This window comes from Alligator mississippiensis, chromosome 10 (assembly GCF_030867095.1).
Source record: "Alligator mississippiensis isolate rAllMis1 chromosome 10, rAllMis1, whole genome shotgun sequence".
Lineage (NCBI taxonomy): Eukaryota > Metazoa > Chordata > Crocodylia > Alligatoridae > Alligator > Alligator mississippiensis.
Genome location: NC_081833.1, coordinates 26,211,313 through 26,235,696, shown reverse-complemented (window position 1 = coordinate 26,235,696; position 24,384 = coordinate 26,211,313). Strand labels below are relative to the sequence as shown.

At 52.3% G+C, this 24,384-nt stretch overlaps 1 protein-coding gene across 2 annotated transcripts in view; it reads left to right on the top strand.

The window, feature by feature from the left end:
- The first annotated feature begins 3,343 nt into the window (after positions 1-3,343).
- DTX1 (deltex E3 ubiquitin ligase 1) overlaps positions 3,344-24,384 on the top strand; it is a 91,476-nt gene continuing 70,435 nt past the window's right edge. For both annotated transcript variants that reach the window (XM_019493756.2, XM_014593623.3), the window contains exons 1-2: positions 3,344-3,409; positions 4,494-5,986. In XM_019493756.2, coding sequence (XP_019349301.1) covers positions 5,728-5,986 — 259 coding nt within the window. In that variant the 5' untranslated portion in view covers positions 3,344-3,409; positions 4,494-5,727. The remainder of the gene's footprint in view (positions 3,410-4,493; positions 5,987-24,384) is intronic.

Genomic DNA, 24,384 nt, shown 5'->3' with positions numbered 1-24,384 from the left:
CTGACCCCCTCAGATTGAAACCCAGAAGCATGAGTGTTGATACCAATTGTTGTCTTAATGCAGAGCTGCCAGCCAGTGTTGTAGGCAAGATGAAGACAATGCTAGAAACAGCCTCATTGCATTGCTTTTCTGCCACCAAAGAGCCTCCTGGCCTAGAGAAAGTCTGGATGTGGAATCTAAACAATCAAGCAGAAATAAAAACAACAGTGCTTCTAGACAGGATTTCTCAGTCCCAGAGAAGCAGCAAACAACTGCGTACACAACCCCCTTTATGTCATCCTTAACCCATTTATGTTGACTTCAGTCCCCACCTCTACCTCCCTCTGCCTCAACCATTTCTCTCTCTTTGTGATCCCCTCTGCTCTCTGTTTATGCATGTCCTTCCTCTGGGTTAGGTGAAACCCTATAGCACAGCTATACCAGTGATTCTCAACCAGGGTGCCATGGCACCATACGGTGCCTTGAGACCCTTTCAAGGATGCTGCAAGGTGCCACACTATGTTAGCACTGTGAGGTGTGCAAAAATGGTTCAGGCAATAAACTCAGATAAATCAAATAGGAATCCACAGTGTTAAAACCATCCTGCCCTGCTGTGGTCTTTCTGAGTTCTTGGCAACAGAAGAATGGCTCTATTATTTTTCCATAGTCAAAACACGAGTGAAAACTAAGAGCCAGCAATTTCTGAGGGGTACCTTGAGTCAAATGAGGTTGAGAACCACTGATCTATATAACCTTTGCACTGCCATCTGGGCATCTGAAAGGAAGGCCACAAACTCAGCTGGGGCTGCCTGCAGCAAGCCTGCTTTCAAGCCAAGACTGGGTTGCCAGGTCCCTATGCTTGACTCTATGAGTTCATCATCGGCATGGCCTCCCTCAGGATCTTAGTTAATGCTGCTCTGGGGTTGCCCAGCAGGTGGCACTGCAAAGCCACAGGTGGTTAACTCCGGGCAGTGGCTGGCCCTGCTCCCTATGTCCTTCTACCACAGCTGCCCTGGGCATCTCCATGAAGTAAAGTGGCGCTGCTCCGCACAGACATCAGTGTCCACGGGGCCCAGCTGTGGCCCAAAGCCTCTGCTGAGTGGGAAAGTGACAAGGCCCTTCCCCTCCTCATTGCAACAACAACTGATTCCCTGAGTGGGGGGAAGCAGAGGTTGCTGTCCCCCAGACTGATCTATGCATTGGAAGGGCGAGAGGCTACCTTGAGCTCCATGGCTGGGCTGCCTTTCGAGCAGCACGGTAGTGCAAGCTCCTGGCTGGACACTGGGTCCACTCTATTTCCCTTTGATGCAGCAGTACCCAGCCCTTGGACAAGGGATTTCCTCTGCTTGACGTGTCCTCTGCATTCCCCCAGCCTCTCCCCTTCTACAGCCCTTGCATTAGGATGGATGAGCACAAATCTGCTGTAGCTGGTTTGGCTTCTATGAGTTGCAGTGGCCATCACCTTGTGGCAGGGGGTGTTAATGGCACTGTTGGAGCCAGAGTTGGCAGGGTGAAATGAGACGGGATCCACATTGTGACCCGAAACTCACACCCACCCCTAAGGCTGGAGAATTGGCTGGTTCATAGGCATTTGGGTGTTCAAACAAGGCCTTAAGCCATAGTGGGTCAACGTGAACATCAGAGGGGTAGTTAGGCGTGTTACTCTGCAGTTTGGCAGAAGGCAGGTTACATCTGCACCTTATAAACTAACCAAATCATTGATGTGTAGCATAAGCTTCATAAGCAAAGGGCTCAGTTCATCAGCTGCCATGAATATCATCATCACCATTCCCATGGGGAGGGCACTGGGCTGGAACGGCAGAGACCTAGGTTCTAATCCTTGCTTGGCTGGGTGGCTTGGGAAGGCGCTTTCCCTCTTTCTGTCTCAGTTTCCCCTCCCACCGTCTAACTCATCTAGTCATACCAGAAGGGCTGAACTCACTGTGTGCCCATGCAACCCTCAGAATATCTAAGCCCTGTTCCAAGCCCATGCAGTTCACTGAACTAGCACGGCATGGCTAAGGCATGATGTTATCTACCGTAAAGGATACTGGTGCTGGCATCGAATTGGGTTGCCGAGGGCTCCCCCAGCCTGCTGGTGGGTGCACCCTGACTGCTGGGTCAAACGAAGCTCAAAGGTAGCCCTGCGGAGCCTTAGCCACTGCCACTGTCCCCACATCCTCCTTGGCACATTAAGGGTATGACTGTGTTGCATCCCCAGCAGGGCTGAGCACAGCAGAGCAGAGCAATGCCCACTTGCCGCCTCTCACATTTGTCAAACCTGGGAATGCAACAGTGCAGCCACTCCAGGAACATGTCCCCATGTCTGCTCTCCAGGCTGCTGACTCAAGCAACCCTGGGGAGTGCCAGCAGCGCGCTTGAATTGTTGTATCTCCAGGCTCGGCGCGTGAGAGCAGGAGCAGGTGGGTGGCTGGGTTGGCAGGGCAGCCCTGGGAACACAGTGTAGAAATATCTGCAGTGGCTACTGTACCATCAAAGCAGTGACAAGCTTGTGGCTGGTCTTTATACTTCTCTTCAGCATGTGTAGGGCTATTTCCAGAGTCCTTCTTTTCTCTCTCCCTTCTATTCGGCCTGGAAACCACTGATCGTTACTGTTGTTAGGGATCAGGATTGCTTGCAACCCTGGGGACTTCTGCTTTGTGGAACTGGAGTTTTTTCCCCTCAAAGCCCCAGCTGCTGGAGTCAGGTGACTGCAGGAGACCCCCGCTGCTCTGTTAAGTAGGTTTCTCATCCTGCTGAAAACGTGACCCTCACACGCTCTGAAGGCTCAAAGGCTGGAAAAGAAAGGGAGAGCGGGAACCTTGGCTTTCTTGTAGTCCTCATGCCTTGGAGACCACGTCAGGCCTCCCTGGAGCTTGGCTGCGAGTTCTGGGTGCTTGAAGTGCCGGCTGGTCAAGCACGAGGAAACCCTGGAGAGGAAGAGCAGAGCAGAGAGGAGATAGGCCCGGGACTTATGTCACTAGCCCAGGACTGGGGAGAAACCCGCGCCAGCCCTGGCCCTGCCACTGCCACCACCACCACCTGCGCGCACTTCTCAGGAGGATGCCTACAGAGCAGGGCGCCAGGCCCAGGCCGCTGAGGCGAGGGGCATTTCACGACTTTGGTGGGGGAGGCTCCTCGTCCTGAGGGGCTGGCAGTGCGGGCCCGTGCCTCAGTTTCCCCTCCCGCCTGCCCGTGTGAGCGTGGCGCTGGAGCCAGGCAGGGCCCCTCTCCCCGGGGCGGCGGGGGCGGCCGAGCTGTCGGGGCCCCGGCCGCGGCCGCGCGTGGGGCGGGGGTGCGCGGAGCTGTGCGCGCACTCGCTGCCCGCGCCGCGGCCCCTCCCCTCCCCTCCCCCGCCCCGCCCCTCCCCCCCGCCTCCCGCGGAGCAGCGCCGCGATCGCCGCCGCCGCCGCCGCCGGAGCCGAGCCAGGTAGGTGCCGCCTGCCCGGGGCTGCTCCTGGATGCTCGGGACTGCGGGCCCTGCCCGCCCCGAGGCTGCAGGCGAAGGAGCCTGATGGGCAGGCGAGGAGCGGGCTCCTGGGGGAGGAGGCTCAGCCGTGGCACTGCTGCCCCGACGCGGGCACCCGGCGGCAGCTTGTCTGGGGGCTCCAGCGCCGGTGTCGCCCCCGGGCCTGGAGGGGCAGGGCAGGGGGCTGGGGCCCAGCCGCTCAGAGCCCGCAGGCTGGGGGCCTTGCTTGGCGCCCGACCGCCCAGGGCTGTGCGCCCTCGCGCCCTGGCATGGGGCGCGTGTGTACTCCGGGGAGGGCCTGGCAGTGCAGAGCAGTTGCTGGGGGTGTCGCACCCCCCGTCCCCCAGTCTCCACCTCCCTGCAGGGGGCCTGGGGCTGGGGAGCTGCCGTGGGCTCCGCCCGTGACCTCATTTGGGGACCACGACCCCCTAGACAGGTGGGAGACGCCGTGGCGAGCGCCCCGACAGCGAGCTGTGCCTGCAGTGGGGGTCATAAATCAGAGCTGGGCTGGCGCTGGCACGGAGCTCCGTTCCCTCGCTCCACCGGGCCGCATTGGGTGCAGGGAGCGTGGGCGAGTCGGTGCGAGGGGTGCGCTGCTTGGTTGCATCGTGACCCCGCCGGATAAGCATGGGGGCGCTGCGTGCTAGCCCACCCATCGGCAGGTCAGCAAGGGGCTCAGGGCCCATATTCTTTCATTTGTCCCCCTGTTCCCAGGTGCCTGCTGTGCTGGTGGCTGGGGGGCAGGCGGGATGGTGCCAGATGGACCCATGGATGATGGGCTGTCTCCAGTGAGCAGTGAAACGGAGGCAGGTTGGGGGTACCATTGAGGTACACAAGTAGCTGGTGCGGTGTGAATGCCCAGGCAGACGGATGAGATGGACAAAGAGGGCAGAGGGAAGGAAACAGCACAGGGAACCTGGGTCAGTCCCTAGGCAGGGCAGTGCAGGCTCAGACAGAAGTGGGGCACAGAGCATTGATGTGGGTAGTGGGAGTCTGATGTCCTCCACAAGGAGCCTGGCCACTGATGGATGCTCTCCCCTTTCAGCTGGTACCCCCCTGTTTTGTCCTCTGGAAGCCAACAGACTGAATCCTCCCCACGCAACCAAGACGGGGACCAGACAGGTGTTGCGGAGCCACCGATGACATAGACGGAAGAGCAGGACGTGCGGAGACAGAGAGGGTCCCCGCTGCAGTTGCAGCTCCTTGGGAGCCCCTCCTTACCCCGTCCTCCCTGCAGCCCTGTCTGGAGAAGGACGCTGATGCCACACACACCAGCCATGGGATGCACAGCTTTGCCCAGGGGGCTGTGCACGCCCTGGGGATAGACTTAGGCAGCATTGCTTGCAGCCAGAGCCAGCTGCCGCCTGAGGGGATGGAGCTCTGATCCTGTCCCAGCAGCCTGGCCTGCAGGAGAGGAAGTGGCCTGCTGGAGTGTGGGGTCCGTGTGGCCTCTTGTGTCTGAGCCAGAGAACCTGTTGGCATCAGGCAGGGAGCGGGGTGCAGGCGGAGCAGCTGGACTTTGATTGCCCCTGTTATGGATTGCTCTGGCCCCACACAGCCCTGCCAAGGGGACAGAGACAGGAGCCTCCTGAGATGCACAGGCTTGGCTGGCTGCTCTGGCCTCTGCAGAGGCCCTCATTACTCATGCTGCTGAAGTCCAGAGCCTGCAGCGGGGCTGCTGGGCTATGGTGAGAGCAGACAGGGCTGGGTGTAACCAGTGGTAGGGAGGGAAGAAGGGAGAGGCAGAAGGAAAAAATGGACCTTCCCAGGGTGGGGGTACTGCATTGCCCCTGAGAGTTTTCCCTTGGCTGGAGACAAGAGTGTATACGTGTGTGTGAGGGAGAGAGGCCTGGATCATCTTCCCCCCTGCTCTAACCAGCTGTGCAAGGTCTTTGTGGGGCTGCAGGATTGGGGAGCAGATGAGGTGCCTGCTTTAACCTGATTCCACGTGCAGCTGAGAGGCTAGACAGTGTCTGTGTCTGCATGCAGCAGCACACTGGTCCCCCATGCCTGCAGCAGCAGCCGTTTCCCCAGGGCCCAGCACATCACAGGAATAATGCTACGGGTTCCTCAGGCCACTGTTTTCTGAAGGACTGGGAAGCCAGAGGTTGAGAGTCAATCCAGGCAAGTTTGGAGGTGTCCCCTCCCCCCACTCTCCCCCCAGTTCCTTCAGTAAAGGGCACAGGACCTGGGAAGATGTCCTCTTGCTGAGATCCCCACAGCTGCTCTCCCGACACCCCTGTGGTTTTCCTGGCTCTCTGCTCTGGTGCGCCCTCATCATGTCCCGGCAAAACTCAGGGGCGCTGATCTCGGTGAACGGGCTAGGTTTCCCGCCCCAGAACCTGGCCCGCGTGGTGGTGTGGGAATGGTTGAATGAACATGGGCGCTGGCGGCCCTACACGGCTGCTGTCTGCCACCACATCGAGAATGTGCTGAAGGAGGATGCCCGTGGCAGCGTGGTGCTGGGGCAGGTGGATGCCCAGCTGGCCCCCTACATCATCGACTTGCAGTCCATGCACCAGTTCCGCCAGGACACAGGTAGGAAAGAGCTTGGTGAAGGTTGTGTGTTCGGGTTGGGGGTGCCTGAGAGAAGGACCTATGTGTGCTTGGGTGTCTCGGGAAGGGCAGGGGGGCGAAGCTGCGACTGGAGTTGGGTGTCATGGCTTGGCAGGACCGTTGCTATCTCTGTGTGGGGTTAGCATTCTTGCTGACTTGTTGGCCAAAGACATCCACAAGGATGACCCTGACTTAGGTGTGGTCTCTTGGGAAAATCACCCCCATGCAGGAGCAGAACCCAACTAGGAGACTTCCTCAAACATCCTTCTGCTGGCCTCAGATGTAGAGACAGAATAGCTCACAGGAACACCAGGGGTCCCCTAGTCTGTGCCCAGGGTCTGTAAGGAACATTCGCACCTGAGCACGCATTCCCCTCCCCCCACGACACTCAGGCATATACAGAGATGTGGGAGTCCAAAAAACAGACACAACACCCCTCTGTCTGTCTGCCTAGTCACCTGATATGCATCTCTGTCGCTCTTTTGATCTGTCTGTCTCTGCCTGCCACGCACACTTCTGTTGTCTGCTCCACGGTGTAGGCATAGGAACAATTTCTAGGGGGGTAAAAGGGCACTGGGGTTTACTATGTGTCAATTGCTTTGAGGTAATTGCCTGTGTGCACACTCTTACTCTGTGGGACGTGAACTAACTTGCTGTAACAGCCTTCAAGGAAAGGGGCGGGTTACCATGGTTTAACTTACCCCCGTACTGTGAGGTAACAGCATGCACAAAGGCAGTTACCATGGGCACCTTGCACACAATGTAGGCCCTGGCCCTTTTAGTGGACGGAAAATTATTGAAATGTCCATGCCTCTAGTCGCATCCCTCATTGTCATATCTGAGCACCCAACAAGTCTCCTTTCCACTGTATAATGGTCTCACATGATCTCGTTTCCTGTCGTCTTCCTCTGAGGTTACTAGGAGAGGTTTTCCCTGCCTTCCTTTCTCCTGCTTTTCATTTTTCCTTTCCCTTCTTTAGCACTTGGATGGTATTTTGCATCCTCTGAGGCCCTGTGGATGCCAGGTAGGGGCTGGGGTTTGGTGGTAGGACTCCCAGCCCATGGGCATGGGTGAGAATGAGCCCCCAGGGCATGGTGGGGGCTGTCCTGAGCTCTGGCACTGGCTACAGGCATGACCACAGGATGAAATACATGGTGTTCTCACACAGAGGGAAGGCTGAGGTGAAAGAGGTGGGCAGGCTGCCAGCAGCAAGGAGGCAGGTATAGGAAGGATTGGCCACCGGGGTTCAGATCCTTAGCAGGGATGCAGCAAAATCCAGGTCTTACTGAGGGGCAAAGCCCAAAATAAGGGAGACCTCAGGGTCAATTGAGGGAGCTACAATGAGGTGGAATCCGTTCCTTCCATATGGCACAGTCCTGCCCTCTGGCTGGTCATGCGTCCTCTAGAGCCAGCCCTGTCCAAAGGAACAGAGACAGGGTTTTACCTCCTGGCTCTGCCACAGACTTTCCTTGTGGTCTGGGGCAAGTCCCTTCCTCACCTCAGTTTCTACCCAGCTCTGTAAGATGTGGGCTGGGCTATACACCCACCAGGAAGGGCCTCTGGGGAGAGGACGGGTGAGATAACCAGGAAGTATCACGTGTCACTGGTTCTGCATGGGGTTACATGCAGAGGAAGTTAGGTCTGGATGAGGGATGCCCTGCTTGCTTGTCTGGTGCATCTGCAACCTGCAAATGGCACATGACCTTCTGGGCTGGCAGGGTTTGGGGAGAAGGGTCTGTTGGCATCCGAGGACCATCTCAGTCCGTGTCTGGCATTGGAGGGTATTAACCAGCATGAAGAGTTGGCATGTAATACAGAGTTGCTCTCATAGACTCTTCTCCACACTCCCAAAACATGCCTTAGTCAATGATACACTTGATTGTCCTCCCCATCCCCAGCTGCATGCAGGCCCCTGGCTACAGGCCTCTCTTTAGGCTGGGTTGGGAACATCCCTTGTCCATGATCCTGTCTCCACCATGGCCAAGACTAGGGTTAAGGATGATGACATGGGACTCTTTTGGTTCATTTTCTTGGGTTAGTGTTGCATTTAACCTCTTGCACAGAGCTGTGAGTGTATGCCCTGGCTGGGATGGGGAAATGCTGTAGTGTCTTTGGTTGTTTCATTGCTGCAATCACCCTTTAGAGTAGCTAATTCCTCCCCTTGTCCCCTCCTCCTTCCATGCCTGTTTGGTTGCTGCTCCCTTGCAGTGTGGACACTCTTCTGCTAACAGCTTCCTGGCCATGACAGTGAGGGTCTGGCCCTGTGTCAATGTTGGCACAACACAAGGAGGTGATACTTCCCCTCTATCGGGCGCTGGTCAGACCGCAGTTGGGAGTACTGCGTGCAATTCTGGGCGCCGCATTTCAAGAGGGATGTGGATAACCTGGAGAGAGTCCAGAGAAGGGCCACTCGTATGGTTAAGGGCTTGCAGGCCAAGCCTAACGAGGAGAGACTAGAGAACCTGGACCTTTTCAGCCTCCGCAAGAGAAGGTTGAGAGGCCACCTTGTGGCTGCCTATAAGTTCATTACGGGGGCACAGAAGGGAATTGGTGAGGTTTTATTCACCAAGGCGCCCCCGGGGGTTACAAGAAATAATGGCCACAAGCTAGCAGAGAGCAGATTTAGATTGGACATTAGGAAGAACTTCTTCACAGTTAGAGTGGCCAAGGTCTGGAACGGGCTACCAAGGGAGGTGGTGCTCTCCCCTACCCTGGGGGTCTTCAAGAGGAGGTTAGATAAGCATCTAGCTGGGGTCATCTAGACCCAGCACTCTTTCCTGCCTATGCAGGGGGTCGGACTCGATGATCTATTGAGGTCCCTTCCGACTCTTACATCTATGAATCTATGAACTAAGCTCATCCAGCAGTGTCCCCTGGGAATGTAGGGGAGTGCAGACAGTGTCCAGCGCTCAAGTGGGCATATTCTGTCCAGACCTATCCTGGAAGACCAGTGACCCCATTATTGCTGGATGCTTCCAGAATATCTGGTTACACCTGATGTACCTGGCTCTTGCTGGAGTATTTGGGAGCAGGTTGGGTGGAAGCTCATTTGGATGCACCTGTATCTTCAGCAGCACAGCAGGTGCATTCCAGCTGGGTGTGCCAGGAGCAGTCAGCAGCATCCATATGATTACTATACACCACATGCCAGAGCTCTGAGGGAGCTGAAAACACATATGTTACTGTGTCTAGGCACCAACTTCCACTCTTGCAGCTTCTTGATTTTTATGTTGTCAGATGTTCTGCAGGATTTTCTGCTCACAGTGTTGGTGCTGCGTGGATCTGCCATGTGCAGTTCATTTGTAGGATGACAGGCATACATAGTGTCTTAACTGCATGGGGTCCCTGTCCACGACTGGGAGATCTAGGCATTTCCACAATACTAATACATAACAAGAGTAACAATAGCATCTTTCTATATTTATATGTTTCATGCACAGCCTGGACATGTTCTAGGCTCTGTACAGGGATCAAAACCACTGTGATGACAAATATCCTTAACTGGCATAGAAATTAATACAGTAAAAGCTGTGTTAGCCGGCATTTTACTAACCGGAATACTCTATTAGCCAAAATTTCCAATATCCCCCAGTACAAATCCTCACTTTAGCAACCGGAATCTTTGCTGTGTCTGTCTGGCATGCGCATGTGCATCAAATATTTGCAGTACAAGTATGTCACTGTCTTCTGTATAACTCTCAGATAACTGGAATTTTTAGATAACCAGCACCCCCCTTACCCCACTCATGCCGGATAACAAAGCTTTTACTGTAACTAATTCACTTTGAGATTGAGCTCTAGTACAGCTAAATCTGCTAGTAAGATAACCTAATAAGCCTACTCTCAGCAGCATGCAGCTACCCCAGTTTACAGTTGATCAGTGGGAATACTTATTAAAGCAGCATGTTCTGCACCTGAGGAACTCACTGTCATGAGATAACACTGAAGGCAAGAGCCTGGTAGGATGCAGAGGATGGAGGTATTTGGAGGATTGGGTTCTGATAGAGGCAAGGGGTAAGGGTCTGTTGCCCTCCAGGACTTTCCCTTGCCTGTTTAGCACAGCAGACAACATGCATTATTTGCTTGCACCAGAGAGGCCACCATATGCTTCAGCAGGGGAAATTGAGGTTGGCGATTAGGAGGAACTTCCTCTGCTGTATCTGGCACTGCCCACTGTCTGAGATGGACCAATGTGGTGGTTCAGTCTGGCCATCCCCATGTTACCAGCCCCTTTTATAATAAACCTACTCCAATCAATTGCATGGCAGAGCCAATCACCTGCAAGATCCATCACCCTGATCCTCCCACGCAGCACAGCTCAGCATTGCCCTGCCCTAATCTGACACCCACTCATGAATGGTGGATTGAACCATTCATGAATACACACATCTGACACAAACATACACAGTCTCTAAACTGCACATGAATCGGTACCTAAGGTGGATATGCATGTGTACTGAGTGACCGATTGATGTGGATTCATAAAATAGTGTGACAGGTGCCCACCCAGTGTTCCAAGTGTTCTCGCTGTAAAATTAGCAATGTTAGACTGAAACCCAGTACCACCAATCAATGCTGATTCAGATAGATTCCAGGAGATGGCCCCAAACTGCCAATCATCAGTGAGAAAAAGGTTTGTCTTTAAAAAAAAAATGCTGATTTGCAGGAATGGAAAAGCTCCGTGGGAACACCCTGCGCCCCACAGTGTGGCTGCCGTATGCTGCCTGCCTGGGACTTGGGCAAACTGCCTGTCAGTACGTGGCTGGCTTGTAGGCTGGGCATCTAGTTTAAGCTAATTTGGACTCAGATACAAATATATATAGATAAAATCTGGGGAAGCAGCTTTCTAACGTTTCCAATCCTTGGGAAATTTTTAGTTTCCAACTTTTTGTTCCAAGTCGATATAATAAAAATGGTTAAAAATCTGAGTTTCCTGCATTTGGAATAATTATACATCTCATGTACACCTAGCAAGGAAGGGCAGTCCTGCTGTTAAGGCACTGGGCTGGGACTCTGGCGATGTGGGTTTGCTCTGACTCAGAAATCTGTCCCCTTAGGTTGCCATGTGACTTCTGAGTATGGTCACCCTTTCTTTGGTCCAGTTAGATTATAAACTCACCAGACTCTTAGTCTGTTTGCCTGCAGCATCTAGCACAGTGATCCACAAACTAGGGTTTGTGGGGAGCATGTTACCCACGAGTTGCTCTGAGATTGTTCATGGCTACAGAGAGTTTTGAAGGTAGAAGAGTGGCTGACAGGGAAGAGGCGTCATGTTGCCTGCAGTGTATTACTTGATCAGGGGCCAGTAGAGGTTGGGAAATGACTGACCTAGATGCTTGAATCTCAGGACCCTTTATTTCCTGTTACCCCTGCCTTTTCTCCACATGCTTGGACACACAGCTGGGGTTTGCAGCACACCTGGAAAGTTGCATATGGTTGATAGCTGTTCCCACTCATAGCGTTAGTCCCATGTTCTGCACCAGCAGAGAAGCTTGTAACACAGCACTGCACAACATCCAACAAGAAAGCAACTTGATGAGCAACTGCTACCTGCCATGATCCAGCTGAAGTGAGAGGTGTCTGCAACCTTGGAAAGCAGCTGGGTACTGATGGAGGCAAGGGCTGAGGGTCTGCTGTCCTCTGGGATTTCCCCTTGCCTGTTTAGTTCAGCAGAGACCAAGTGCTATTTGTTTGCAACAGAGAGGCTGCCATGTACTTCAGCATGGGAAATTTAGGTTGGAGATTGGGAGGAACTTTCTGACTATGAGACTGGTCAAGCATTGGAACAAGCTACCTGAAAACTAGAATCTGCATCCTTGAAAGTTTCTGAGAGCAGGGTGGATAGACACTTGGCCAGGGTGGTTTGGTCAGGGATGGTCCTGCCTTGAGCAGGGGGCTGGACTAGATGATCTTGTGAGGTCCCTGCTGTGGGCAGGAGCTGCTCCTCCCATACTGGTGGCAGTTCTGCTGCTGCTCTTGCATCCAAGTTCCAGCCCCAGGCTCAGCTGGGCATGGAGCATTTGGCTGTTGGCTAGCTCCTGGGCACAGCAGTGCCAAGGCCTATCTGGTGGTCACAGCACTACTCACTCACTCTGTCCCACAGGTGGACCTAGAGCCAGGGCTAACTCCAATCACTGGAGCTCTCTATGGCCCTGGGGGCCTTTGGTGTGGTATGTTGTGGTTGCGGGTTTACCCCAACCAACAATTCCTATTTATCTCACTGGAAAACTCCAGAGGCCCGCAAAGCTCAGGATGGTGTGTGTTGTGTCCTAGGTAGCTAGGAGATGCCTGGATTGAGGCCCAGAGGCTCCATAGTGGAACTTCACTGATCACCTCTGCACTGTGGAGCAAACGGAGCAAACACATGCAGCGTAGAGTCCGGCTCCCACCAGGCCCAGGGCTCATAGCAAAACCTGGTGTGGAGTCTCTGCCTTTGGTCTGGTGCTTTAGTTGGTCCAAGTTCCCATTCAGGAGTGTCAGCAGGAGAGGGGATGCCCCAGTTTACCTTGGCTCCTGCTGCAAAGCACCAAGTGAGAGAAGCTATGTAACCTGGGTCAGAAGAGGAGCTGGCCCAGGCTAAAGCCCTGATCCTCCAGAAAAGATAGATAAGCTGGTGTCCAGAGAGGTGGTGCTGTGGGGGCTGTATGTATGTGAGGGGATATTCTTGCTAGCCCAGGGCAGCCTTGAGCCCAGAGAAGGGGAGACGAAACTGGTTTGTGTGAGGATGTAACAGAGCTGTTCTTTGGGGTAGATTGTTCTTAACTGTTTTACCCATTTGTACCAGGGACTGGGCCTGCTGCTGCTCCCACCCTGGGTGCATCTCTTAGCAGTACTGCCCTGCCAGAGAAGCCCAGTGCAGGCTAGGCCCATTGTGAGCAAGGGCTCAACTTCTGCCCCACTCTTTACACTTGGTGGTGTTAAGGCAAGCTGGTGCTGAAAGTGCTGGGAATGCATCTGGGTCTGGCTCTGGGATCACTGAACTTGTGTGGTTAACACCCAAAAGCTGGCATCACAGGGGGCAACTCCCCCATCTTACTGCTGAAGCCAGGGGTGGGGAAAGGGAAGGGAAGATGACTGTAGGGTCCAGGAATTGGGTCATACAACACAGTGAGTTCCATTAGAAAGCTCACAGCTATTTAAAGGGATATGACCCAGTTCCTACATGCTGCAGTTGGGGAAAGAGTAAAGGTAGGGAGGGGGATGGTGAGGTGTACGGGGTGGGAAAGACTAGGATGTAAGGGGCAGAGGAAAGGAGGAGAGTTGTAGCTTTAAAGATCAAAGGCTTGAGAACGTTCCAGGAAGAAATGCAAGCACTATCTGAGAATCACTCCTCCCCCTGCTGCCCCCCATCCTGCACCAGTCACCTGCCCGGAGCTGGGTGCTCCCCACGTGGCTGCGGTTAACACTCTGGCCTGGGTGAGCTGCTAGTGCTCTGCGCTGCACCTGCTTTCCCACAGCTGCCTGTTTGCAGGAAAGGGAAAAAATACATCTGTGGCACCTGGCCTGGTTACAGAGCAGTCACAAGCTTGGGGGACCCAGCGCCAGCCAGACATTCAGGGCCGGAGATGAGGAGCAGGACAGGGCAGAGCGGCAGCTGTCCTGATCTTACTCCTCACTTACACAGTGTGTGTGTGTGTATATGTTGGTGGGAGATATACACATACACCTGCACACAACATTGAACACATGCACATACACACACATGCATAGATAACAGGGAGTTTTTGTTCACACCCAGAGAAAATACCAGCAATGGTTCTCGCATACAAAAGCATCATAGGATCTTATGCTCTTATGGGGTCCCAAGTGAACACCGCCCTCGTCACAAATGACAGGATCCCCAGAGCTAAATGAGGTCACAGAGGATGCAGGGACACAGCACATGGAGCCCAAACACCACAGCCATACAGGACAGGTCACAAAAGTGGGCAGGGTGGCACCAGGCATTGGCAAATCAGTGCATCTGTGGAGGTGTGTCCCTGGTGGGATGATGCAGCTCCCCTTCCCTGCTGGGTCCCTGAGTGACCCTAGCGGTAGCTGTGCTACCCCAATGGGTCTCCTTTGCTGTGCTTCAGCTGCCTTCAGGGGCACCATTTCACCTCTCCCAATTTCAGGAACAAATCTTGACTCCTGTGAGCACTGTTCTGACTATCCTCGGACCTGGAATTCCTGCTGTCGCCACGTCCCACCTGTTGCAGAGTTTTTGTGCCACATGCTTGGCTTAGCATGCATAGGGTTGGCAGGACCCATGCCATCTCATTTCCAAGGCTCCTTTCCCTCCACTTTCCAGATCAGTAGATTCCCAGTGTGTCTGGTATTTGAAGATGCAGGGGAGAGTCTTCTGGGAGCTGGGAATCCCCCTGCCCCTTTCTCTGCATGCCTGCAGCACTTCTATCTTCCCACCCCATATCTGATGGTGAAAGCCAGCCTGTCTGCTGTAGTGTGTGTGTGGGGAGGGTGTCTGTTTGCTCAGCTGCAGACTAGCGCTCACCTTTAACCCTCCTTGTTTGTAGTGCTCTTTGCCAAACAGATGATGGTTTCTTTGAAGCCACATGTTCCTCATTAGGTTCAGTGATGTCAAAGGCTGGGACAGCAAGGACAATGGAGTCCAGACTCCTTCTCTGCTGGGGAAATGCGAGAGCAAGGGGTGGGCACATCTGCAGAGCTTGTAACTCCCATCTAATATTGCAGTACTTAGGGAAGGGATGGGCGGGGTGGGAAGCGGACCCCTGAACCTTTCAGCTCTGGGGTGCTTGTACAATCTTGAACTGGACGACATGTGCGATCAGTGAATCGGTGTCCTGGGCTCTGCTTGGCCCAAAGGGCCACACTACACAGTAGTTTCCCCAAGTGAGCTGGAACATACTTGTGAGCTTAGGGCAATCTCAGTGGTGCATGGCTGCACAGGCCAATCTGCTCTGCATAGTCAGAAACGCCTGCCAGGACTTCTGTGCCCTTCCTTTGTTGACTGCGGATGGTCCAAGCCTGTAGCATGGTTTTGCTTTTCCACCCCTTATCCCTAGCCAGCTTCCACTGGACATAACTGGCACTGACCCCCAACTACACTACTGTGGTTTTGGGATCACCAAAATGATAGCCATGTTCTCCAGGCCCTGATTCAATCATAACACATGCTTCAAACCCTTAGCCACACACCCAGCTTGTTATGGGACTGGGGCTTGATACTAGAGAGAATGCCAGGATCCAGGGGTTAGGTCCAGAGTTATGGGGTGGGGGTCACAAGCCAGGAGTTAGGGGTTCATAGGTAGGAAGAAGGGGTCTGATTTGGGCAAGGTTTCAGACTGGGGCACAGCTAGCCACAGAGGAGCCATGAGCTGTTGAATAGTTAAGGAATACTGTGAGGGCAGCCATGTCTACACAGGTAATTGGAGGCAGCTGGGTGGGGGGTAGTTCTTTCTGCTGCCCTAACATAGCCTCTTGCTCTGTTCCCTTTAACCTGCATTATGCCAGTGTGCTGGGCACACATTAGCAGCATGTCACCACTGTCACAGCTGTTATATGTTCATCTCATTCCCAACCAGCCTTTCTGGCAGCAGCTGCCCCCATGCACCTCAGACCTGTACCCATGCTCCATGCTGCTGTGCCCCTAGACTCCCCAGCCTTTCTGATCTTCCAGGACTTTGGATGCTGTCCCACCCCAGGGTGCCATGGAGGAAGTTGCAATCTGTCTGGGTCCCCTGGTATCTCGTGTGCACAGGGCACTGATGTGCGGTTCCATGACAATCTATCAGAATGTAACATGACTGCAGGTGCATTGGAGGGACTGATGAGGAATCCAACCCCAGATTCCCTTGCAGAGCTGGCTTGCAAGGCACCAACTTGTGTACACAGTGTGATCTATCAACTGCACTGTGAAAGAGGATAGATTCCCATCTCTCACTTATACTGGTCCCTGGGGGATCTCAGTAGATCTGTGTGGCACCTGCACGCCAGTCTTTTTCATGTGCAGCAGGAGGTAGCCATGGAGCCCTCAGAGAGAGGCAAGCAAATATTTTTGAAATCAGCTAGATCACCCAATTTCTCTGTATTTTCCACAGCCAGGGTGGGTCTTCATCTTCATGTGCCAGTGAGAGCTCTGCCTTTGACAAGGCAGAATCCCCCGCTGCACTCTCGCACGCTCCGGGTAAGCTGCCATCTTCTTTAGAAATTCCAGGATGCTGGTGACCCTAGCTCATTGCCAAAGCTGTGCTCCTTTGCTGTGTGACTCTGAGGAGTAGGGGAACTCTGGTTGCTACACTCCAGGGACTGCTCTCTCAAGTGATGGCTCCAGTTAGAGTTTTGGTGGCAGCCTTGTTACCCTGCATCACCCATGATCCCGAATCCAGGAGATACTCAGAATTGTCTCTTTGTGCATGGCTGTGACTGCGGGGCTGCTGGGTAAAGTTCTGGTGCTGCTATTTTAGAACCCACTACCATCTGGCCTGGGACCCCAGAGCAGCTGTCTCTGCTTGGATCCTTGGTCTGGAAGAGCGGTTCTGCTCCAGGAACAGTTGCGATTGATGTAGGGAATGGCAGCCAGGTTGACATAGGTTCTACCTTTGTCTTACGTGCTCGTGTTTCTGAGTGTTAGAGCCTGCATTCAGGTATGGCCACCAGCTCTGCTGGCTTTTCTGGGGCTGCATGCACAGATCCTCCATTGCTGTTGAGTGTAATACAACACAGCCCTCTAAAATAGGTACCGCAGTACAGAAGCAGGGAAAGTTGGAAGCCTGCCCAGCACAGCATGACAGTGGGACCTCCCCCACATGCACTGGGTTTGGTTCTTTTAGAAGGGTACTTCTAGATTCTGCTAGAGCACTGATCTGGTAGCTGTTGTGGCTTGTCCCATGATCCTGTGAACAGTGCCGTTCTGGAACTCAGCAAAATGGCCCAGCATGATGTCCCCACCCTTCCTGGATGGAGTCCTCCTGCCCACAAGAACCAGGATTCCAGTTAAAGAACTGGAGATGAGTCAGGGCAAGAGGCAAGAAGCTAGGAACACCAAAGACATGGAATCCCATCATGCAGAAACAACCAAGCCCAAGTATCCTCCTGTCTATTGTGGCCATTGATCTGTCTGCAGGCTACAGAGAGAGAAAGGCTCATTATCAACCATACTGCCTGATACAGTAATGAGGAGAGGGATTCAGGGACCTGCAGAGACATGTGGCAGGTCATGACAGGGCTGGGTTAATGGGGCTTCCATTTCTTCTTGTCCTGGAGCAGTAGTATGTAAAAGCAGAATTACAGTAGTTCAGGCTTTTAGCACTTGGAGAGGTGGCTGGGGCTTAACTGTGGCTCTCCTTATGATGCCTGGATGGCGACCCTGTCTTCAGGCATAAGTGAGTACTGTATTTTCCAGTGTACATGATGCAATTGTTTTCCTCTGAGAAAGAAAGTCTGAACTGAAGGTGTGTCACATACACAGAAGCTATATAATTAAAAAAAGCCAAGATCACCGTACCCAACGTTGACCAAAATTCTATCAGCTTTATGTTAAAAATCTTTTTTCCAATCAATTTGGAACTATGTGGGGGCTATGCATCTTTTACACAGGTGCAATTCATGCATTGGAAAATATGGTATGACTTGGACAATCTGTCCATGGCCTAAGTCCCAGGGGATTTAGCCTTCTTTGTTTGAAAAGGGCCCCAGAGGAGGGTTAGAGTGACTCTTGCTTCACTGGGAGGGGCAGGGAAACCTGGACTCTTGAAGACTTGAGGCTGGCATGAGAGACATTGGCAGAACTGCATGTGGGACCTAGGAGCAGTAGGAGGTCTGTGTGTGAGTACAGGCTTTAATGTGACTGGTTACTGCCGGTCAGACGAGAGCATCAGCCTAGCTGTGTGGAGGCTGAGGATTGGAATAGTGTTAGGAGAACTGCAGAAAGAAAGATTTGAGGGTACCTGCTTGTCCTTTATATAACCCTAGTGGTGTCATCAGACCCTGCTTCACCTGGAGAAGGACCTGGTAATGCATAAAACTCCCTATATAAGTTTATGCAATATAGAAACCAGGAGAAAATACCATTAGGGCACCTACAGCATGAGGGCAAAGCAGCTAGACTCTTCTTTGGTCTATACCATCTGGAGGTATTGGATGAAAGGCACAGCTATGACACATCTATCATGTGTGCGTCTCATATCACAGAAATATGATCCAGGGCCTGGCTTCCAAAGCCTTTCAGCCCTTACAGATCCCAAACAACCCACGCAAGAGGCCTTCTGCCTGTAGTTGCTTCTGCTCATGAGTGACTGGGCATCCTGAATCTGCGGGAGCACCTGCAGAAGCTGCTGATGGTGGCAGCCCTGTCATGGGGGGCACCAGCCCTGCTGACAGCATCAGTGTTGGCTGTCAGGGGGGGCACCGGCCCTGTCAGGGGAGTCACGTGCACCCCTGTGTACCCCCTACCAGTCGCCTATGCTTCTGCTGCATAGAGTAGATTTGTGTAGGCTGTTCACTAAGACATGTGTCAGTAGTAAGATAGCATCATGTGGTATTGTACCCTTAGATAATGTCACGTAGTGTTGTACCCTTGGATAGAGACTTAGGGGCACCAAGTAAGTAAACATTAGTTTTGAAGTCCTTCTAAGCCCCAGTCCCAAGGGGGGGTGTAACTTTTGGTCAGTTTATTAACACTTTACATACAACTGGGACATAGGTGGTCCCCAAGCTGCGCCAGGAATTGGCAAGGCAGTCTAGAGCAGAGGGGTCAACAGACAGAAACTGGGAACAAGGATGAAGCTAGGAATTTCAGGAAGCAAGACCCAGGGAACAGGAAACCAGGAACAACAAGCAGGCCTAGGACAATAGGACCAGAGTCAGGGGTGTACCAGAAGCCAGGTAGCTGAGGTCAAAGCCAGGTATACATGCAGTTGCCAGTGTGTCAAGATAAGGTCATGGTCAAGGCAGTAGTTGATTAAGACTGGCAAGTCAAACACCTAACAATGTTTTAGTGGTTCAGGCTTTTCAAGAAGTGGAAGGGTTTTTTAGCTCTCCCATCAGGGGCTTGTGGCTCTTACTGTTCCACCTAGGTCACCTGGTCCCCCATTGGGAACCTCCTGGTAGGGCTAAGGCTGAGGTGGTCTGACATTCAGTCTGGTGCTGTGGCTTATTAACGTATGAGTGTGGAAGATCCAGGTCCAAGTCCTAGAGGTTTGAATACTATAGGGGACTAAGCAGTGAACAGCTGCTTTGAAAATGTCCCAACAAGCCAGGAGAATTCCATTTGTGCTCATGTTTGCTTCCTTCTGACACATAAGAAGGCCTGAAATGATGGATGGCAGAACTGAGTCCTTATCCCCCTGTGATGATAAAGGGTTTACAAACTAGCCAGGAGGATTAGCAGCTGTGGTGCTGCAGCTTCTATTTCAAAGCATGCTTTTCTGGTCAGGCATGTGGGACCACTGGTGAACTCCAGCTGATCATTGGAGAAGTGGTGCCTGGTGAGGGATAAGGTGCAGCAAACACCTGAGCTGCTAGTCCTTAATTCAGCAACCCACTGTTCCTTAAGCAGCCTCTGAGCCATTCAGATATGAACAATCCAGGTTCTACCACAGTCATTTTGTCCCCGCTGTTGCCTGCTGATTGCCTCAGAATTTCAGGTGTCTTCTTTCCTGGAGGACTCAGTAGATGGCTGGAAAACAAGTTGGCTTGTGAGCTCCCACTTACCAAAAGAATGAAAGCTGAGTCATTGAGATGGGGAAGAGATTTTCATTCAGTCTGTCTGAAAAACTCTCTGTGGTTTTGTTGTTTTTATTTTTGTGTACATCTGTTTTATTCAAATGCCTGGGAAACAGTTGTGAGAAGGGACCTTTGGTTAAAGAGTCATAAGGTTTTCAGCAGCGAGTACGGCATTGTGGTGGGGACTCTGCTGTTTGACAGCCCTGCTTGAGAACTCCTGAGATGGGGCCTGGTTTTCAGAAAGTGCTAATTGTCCACCATCTGAAAACCAGGCCTCTAGAAATCATTTTAAGTTGAAGCACTCAGAGTGACCAGCAGTTCCTGAAACTCTTGCCTTGTCTCCTGGGGATGAAAATCCACAACTAGGCCCACCAGCAGAACAGACAGCTGGGGTGAGTACTTAGGAGTGCCTGGCTCCCAGTGCTGTGTTGACATTGCTAGGTCATGCTTCTTGCTCAGTATCAACATGGTGAACTCCAAAAGGAAACAGTCTGGTAAGAAAAGGAAGGGAAAAAAAAGATTTGCTATTCCTGATATTTCTAGGGACCATCAAAGAAGAGAAGAGTCTTTCAAGCTTTTTTTGGTCCATCAGAAACAAACAAAAAAAAGGCACAGTGTCTTTTTCCCCCCATCCCCAGTCTAGGTCAAAGGCAGTGATGGACACTGAAAATGTCATCACTAGTATCCAGATAGCTGAGTATTAAAGATGAGAGATCTAGGATGAATCCACAGGTCCAAGGAGGAGTCATTTACAGATCCAGTTATTATTGATTAAAATGAATGAATGCAAGTAACCTAGTCTACAGCATTTGTCTTCAAAGCACTTTGCAAACACTACAGCAGAGTCTCTGCTGGTGTCACTGCCTGGAGCTCCAGTAATTTCTGCCAGCATAATTTGGCCCATGGAAGTAATTCTTCCTCTCCTTTTTATTTTCCCCCATGACCGTACTAGTGGGAAAATGGAGTTGCAGACCCAGGGAAGTGACTCCCCCAAGACCTCGGAAACAGTCGTTGTCAGAGCTGGAATTACTCAGAAGCTCCTGGCTTCATGTCCTGCACTCAGATGCTGGGGCACACGGCTCACTCCATCAGGTCATGGCAGATTATAAAAGGAAACAGCCCTTTATGGGAGAAGTCTCCCCCCAGACTGAGAGGAGGAAGTGCAGGAAATTTAAGGTGCCAACCACTTCTGCACAGCCAGTGCCTATATTTCTGTGCCTACGCCTTCATGGTCACAGTGTGATGATGGCAGTGAGTCCTTAGCACAGAAAGTTTTGGGATCGCTCTATAGGAAATACTTGTCATCCTTCCTTCCCCTGCAGGCATTGTCTACAGCCATGTGGTGATGGCATGACTACATGCCCATCAGCCATGGTGGCACTTTGGAGGTTCTGTGCGTATAGCATGGGGCCTCAAGGGCCATATAGTCCAACCGCCTGCATGGAGGCAGGTTTTCTGTACCTAAACCACCCAGAGAGCTGCTTATCCATCTTGTTCTTGAAAACTTCCAGGGAAGGAAATTCTGCAGCTTCATGAGGCAGCTTGTTCCAATGTCTAGCCACTCTGATATTTAGGAAGTTTTTCCTGAGATTTGACTGAATCTGCTTTCTTTCTCATTAAGCCCACTGCTTCTTGTCCTACCCTCAGAGACCAGGGACAAAACTTGTTTGCCACCCTTTTATGGCAACTTTTTAAATATTTGGCAGCTGTTATAAGACCACCCAAATATGACTTTTCTCTTCAGACTAAATGTTCTTTGTACCTTCAGGCTTTTCTCCTGTGGCTTGTTTTCCAAAGCCAAGATTATCTTCATTTCTCTCCTTTAGAACATCTCCAACGTTGTCCAAATCCTCCTTAAAATGTGGTGCTCAAATCAGGGCCAGTCCAAGGGTAATTGGCACCCTAGGCAAACTGTATACCTCGGTACCCCCACCACCTCCAATATAGAGGAAAATAAGAAGTCTAGAATGAACTTTTACCTCTGAGATCTTTTCAGAGGTCTTTCTCCCCTTACTGAACCAAAGGTCTTAGACCAAGGTGGATCCATAGCTGCATTGGTGATGCGTAGGGTGTGCACGTGGGTGCACGTGCATCCCCTGAGTGTGGTGGTGCACCCCCTGTGAAAAGGCACTGCTGACACTTGGCAGTGCCTATGGGCGGTTGCCACTCACCACCCCCTCCCCCTTGCCGCTGACACCGCTGCTGGCATCTGCGGGCGGTCAGTGATCACCACTGACTGACGCTGCCAGCAGTGTCTGCGGGTGGTCACCGACCCCTGGTCACCCCCTCCTCCCCTTCCCCCATTTGCCGCCGCCTTACTCCCACCACCACCAGTGCCACTGTGCCCCCAGCCGTCAGGGGCACGCATCATTCATGCGTAGCTGGCCAGGGCTGTTATTTAGAATGATGTTCCTGTTATTTTGTTTTGCATATAATTTTGGTGCCCCCCCCAAATTTTGCTACTCTAGGCGACTTCCTAGTTCACTTAAGGGATGAACCAGCCCTGCCAAAACTGGTTACAGTACCCCAGCTGAAGCCTAACCAGTGCTGAGAAAAGTGGTGCTAGTATTTCACCTACCTTGGACATGAAGCTTCTGTTAATACAACCTAAGTTGGCTTTACTATTTTTGCAACAGCAGTGTTCAGAGAACATTGTCTCTGGAATGCTGACTGGGAATTGGGAAAGAAGGCGCCGTGGTCCCCTATGCTCCTTGCAATCCTGTGTCATTTGCTGGCAGCCACACCTGGTTGTGCCCTACACTGCCTATACATCACTGGCAGCCACTGCTGTGCTCATCCAACTGTCATTTCCCACACCTGGGCAGGCCCTGTCTGCGTCTCTTTCTCCTCGCGGTGTCCAGCGCATGTGGCAGAACATTCTTGCAACTCTCCATTGTGGTATCTGGAGACTGGGGCTGGGAGGATGGTTTATGTGGTGGTGAATTTTAAGGGTGGCAGAGCCTGCAGACATGCACATATTCCAGCTCTCACTCCAGTGTGTCTTTACCAGAAGTGACAATTTTTGCCTGATCTGGCCACAGAAAGCAGTTTATAGCTGTAACAAAACACAAGCGCATGCCTACAAACAGCTTAAAAAATGAGCAATTGGGTGAAAATCTGACCCCTCATTGCAGGAGGTATCAGGTAAAGACAAAAATGTAGAGCCTTCTGTAACTTGTGTCTGCAGAGCTCCCAGCCTTTCCCGTTTTCAGACTGGGACGAGGGAAAGGAAGCCAAGGGGAGTTCAGTCTGGGGTTTTTTCAGCCCCTCCTAGAGGGTGGGGCAGGTGGATTGGAGCCCCTGTGAGGTGGGGAGGTGGGCAATGCTCCAGTTCACCCATCCTGCACTGGCTGGGGAGCCCCAAGAAGAGCTCCCTCCACTGCTTTTCCCCGTCCCATTCTGAAAACATCATGCAGTGGTGGAGATGGCTGCAGGCTCGAGGGAATCTAGCTTCCCCTCCCCCTGGAACCAACAGTGAACTTCTGTTTGCTCTGGGGTAACAACGCTTTGCACAACAGGTTCTAAGTTACAGCTGGGAGCTGCCCTGCTGTCTGTACCCATTATGACTTTAGTGGTATGAATTTTAGGGACTGGTGGAAGTGTATGGAGGGGGGCACTCTTGTCCATTACGATTCTGGTTCTGTGTTGTGTGGTCATTTCAGGAACTGGCAGGTGTGATGTCACTGGAGGGTGATGTTGTTCCCATGAATTACAAAGAATGGGCAGGGGCTGGGGCAAAAGAGGCACTGTCTCTTTGAGGGAACAGTAGAACTGGAGGTGCTGTCACTTCCTGTGATCCCAAGGGTGGGGGCAGAGACTGTCCTGTGCCTGACTGGTGAGTTAGTGGTGCCTTGCATGTGAAACACTTGGGTCCTGTGTCCTCATCCAGAGCATTCTCCATCCAGGCCTTAGTCCGCAGAGGAGGAGGGATGGTCCTGCTTGTGATGTCTGGGTTCCCCTGTCAGAGACTCTCTGTCTTCTTACTGAGGGCAGGATGACCTTGCTCCAGTGACTCAATCCCATCCTGTTTTGGAAGGGCTCTGTGCTTTTTTCTTGGCTTACCCTAGTTGCTTGACAGTTGGCCTGGATCAGCTGGCTTCTGATAGTTTGCTGCCTAGTGGTCTCTTGCTTGTGGGCCAGTGAAAATCAAAAGACAATCAGATGGAAATGATGGCTTGTGGAGTACAGACGCGCACAAAGCACTGATCTCAACTCACACATGAAAGGCATGGACAGAAAGAGCCAAACCTGGAAGTCCGCCATCTTTCCTTTCTCATCAGCTTTGGGGCAGAGTTCATCTCTAGCCACGCACTGGCTTGGCAATGGCTTTACTTGGAATGCCTGCCCTTAAGGATGCCAGAGTCAAGCTGATTCAGGGTTTATGGTGCCATCTGGAAGCTGCTTTGCTGACCATCAGCCAACCTTATGTCCAGCTTTGGCCATGGCAGGTTCTTCAGTGCCCTGCACCTGGACTGGACTCTGTGTTCTGCCTTGGGAGGAAATGTTTATCCAGAATCCCTTCCTGTTGTTCATGGCAGTGCAGTCTGGGCTATTTTCAGTGGAGACTTCTGGGTAGGAAAACTTGTGCTGAGACAGGCAGGTGAAGCAGTGGAGAGTTTGCTAATTGCTTTGGAATAAACAAGAGCTGCATATTCCTAACATATGATGGAAGATTCGGTCGAATCCCCTGAGATCCA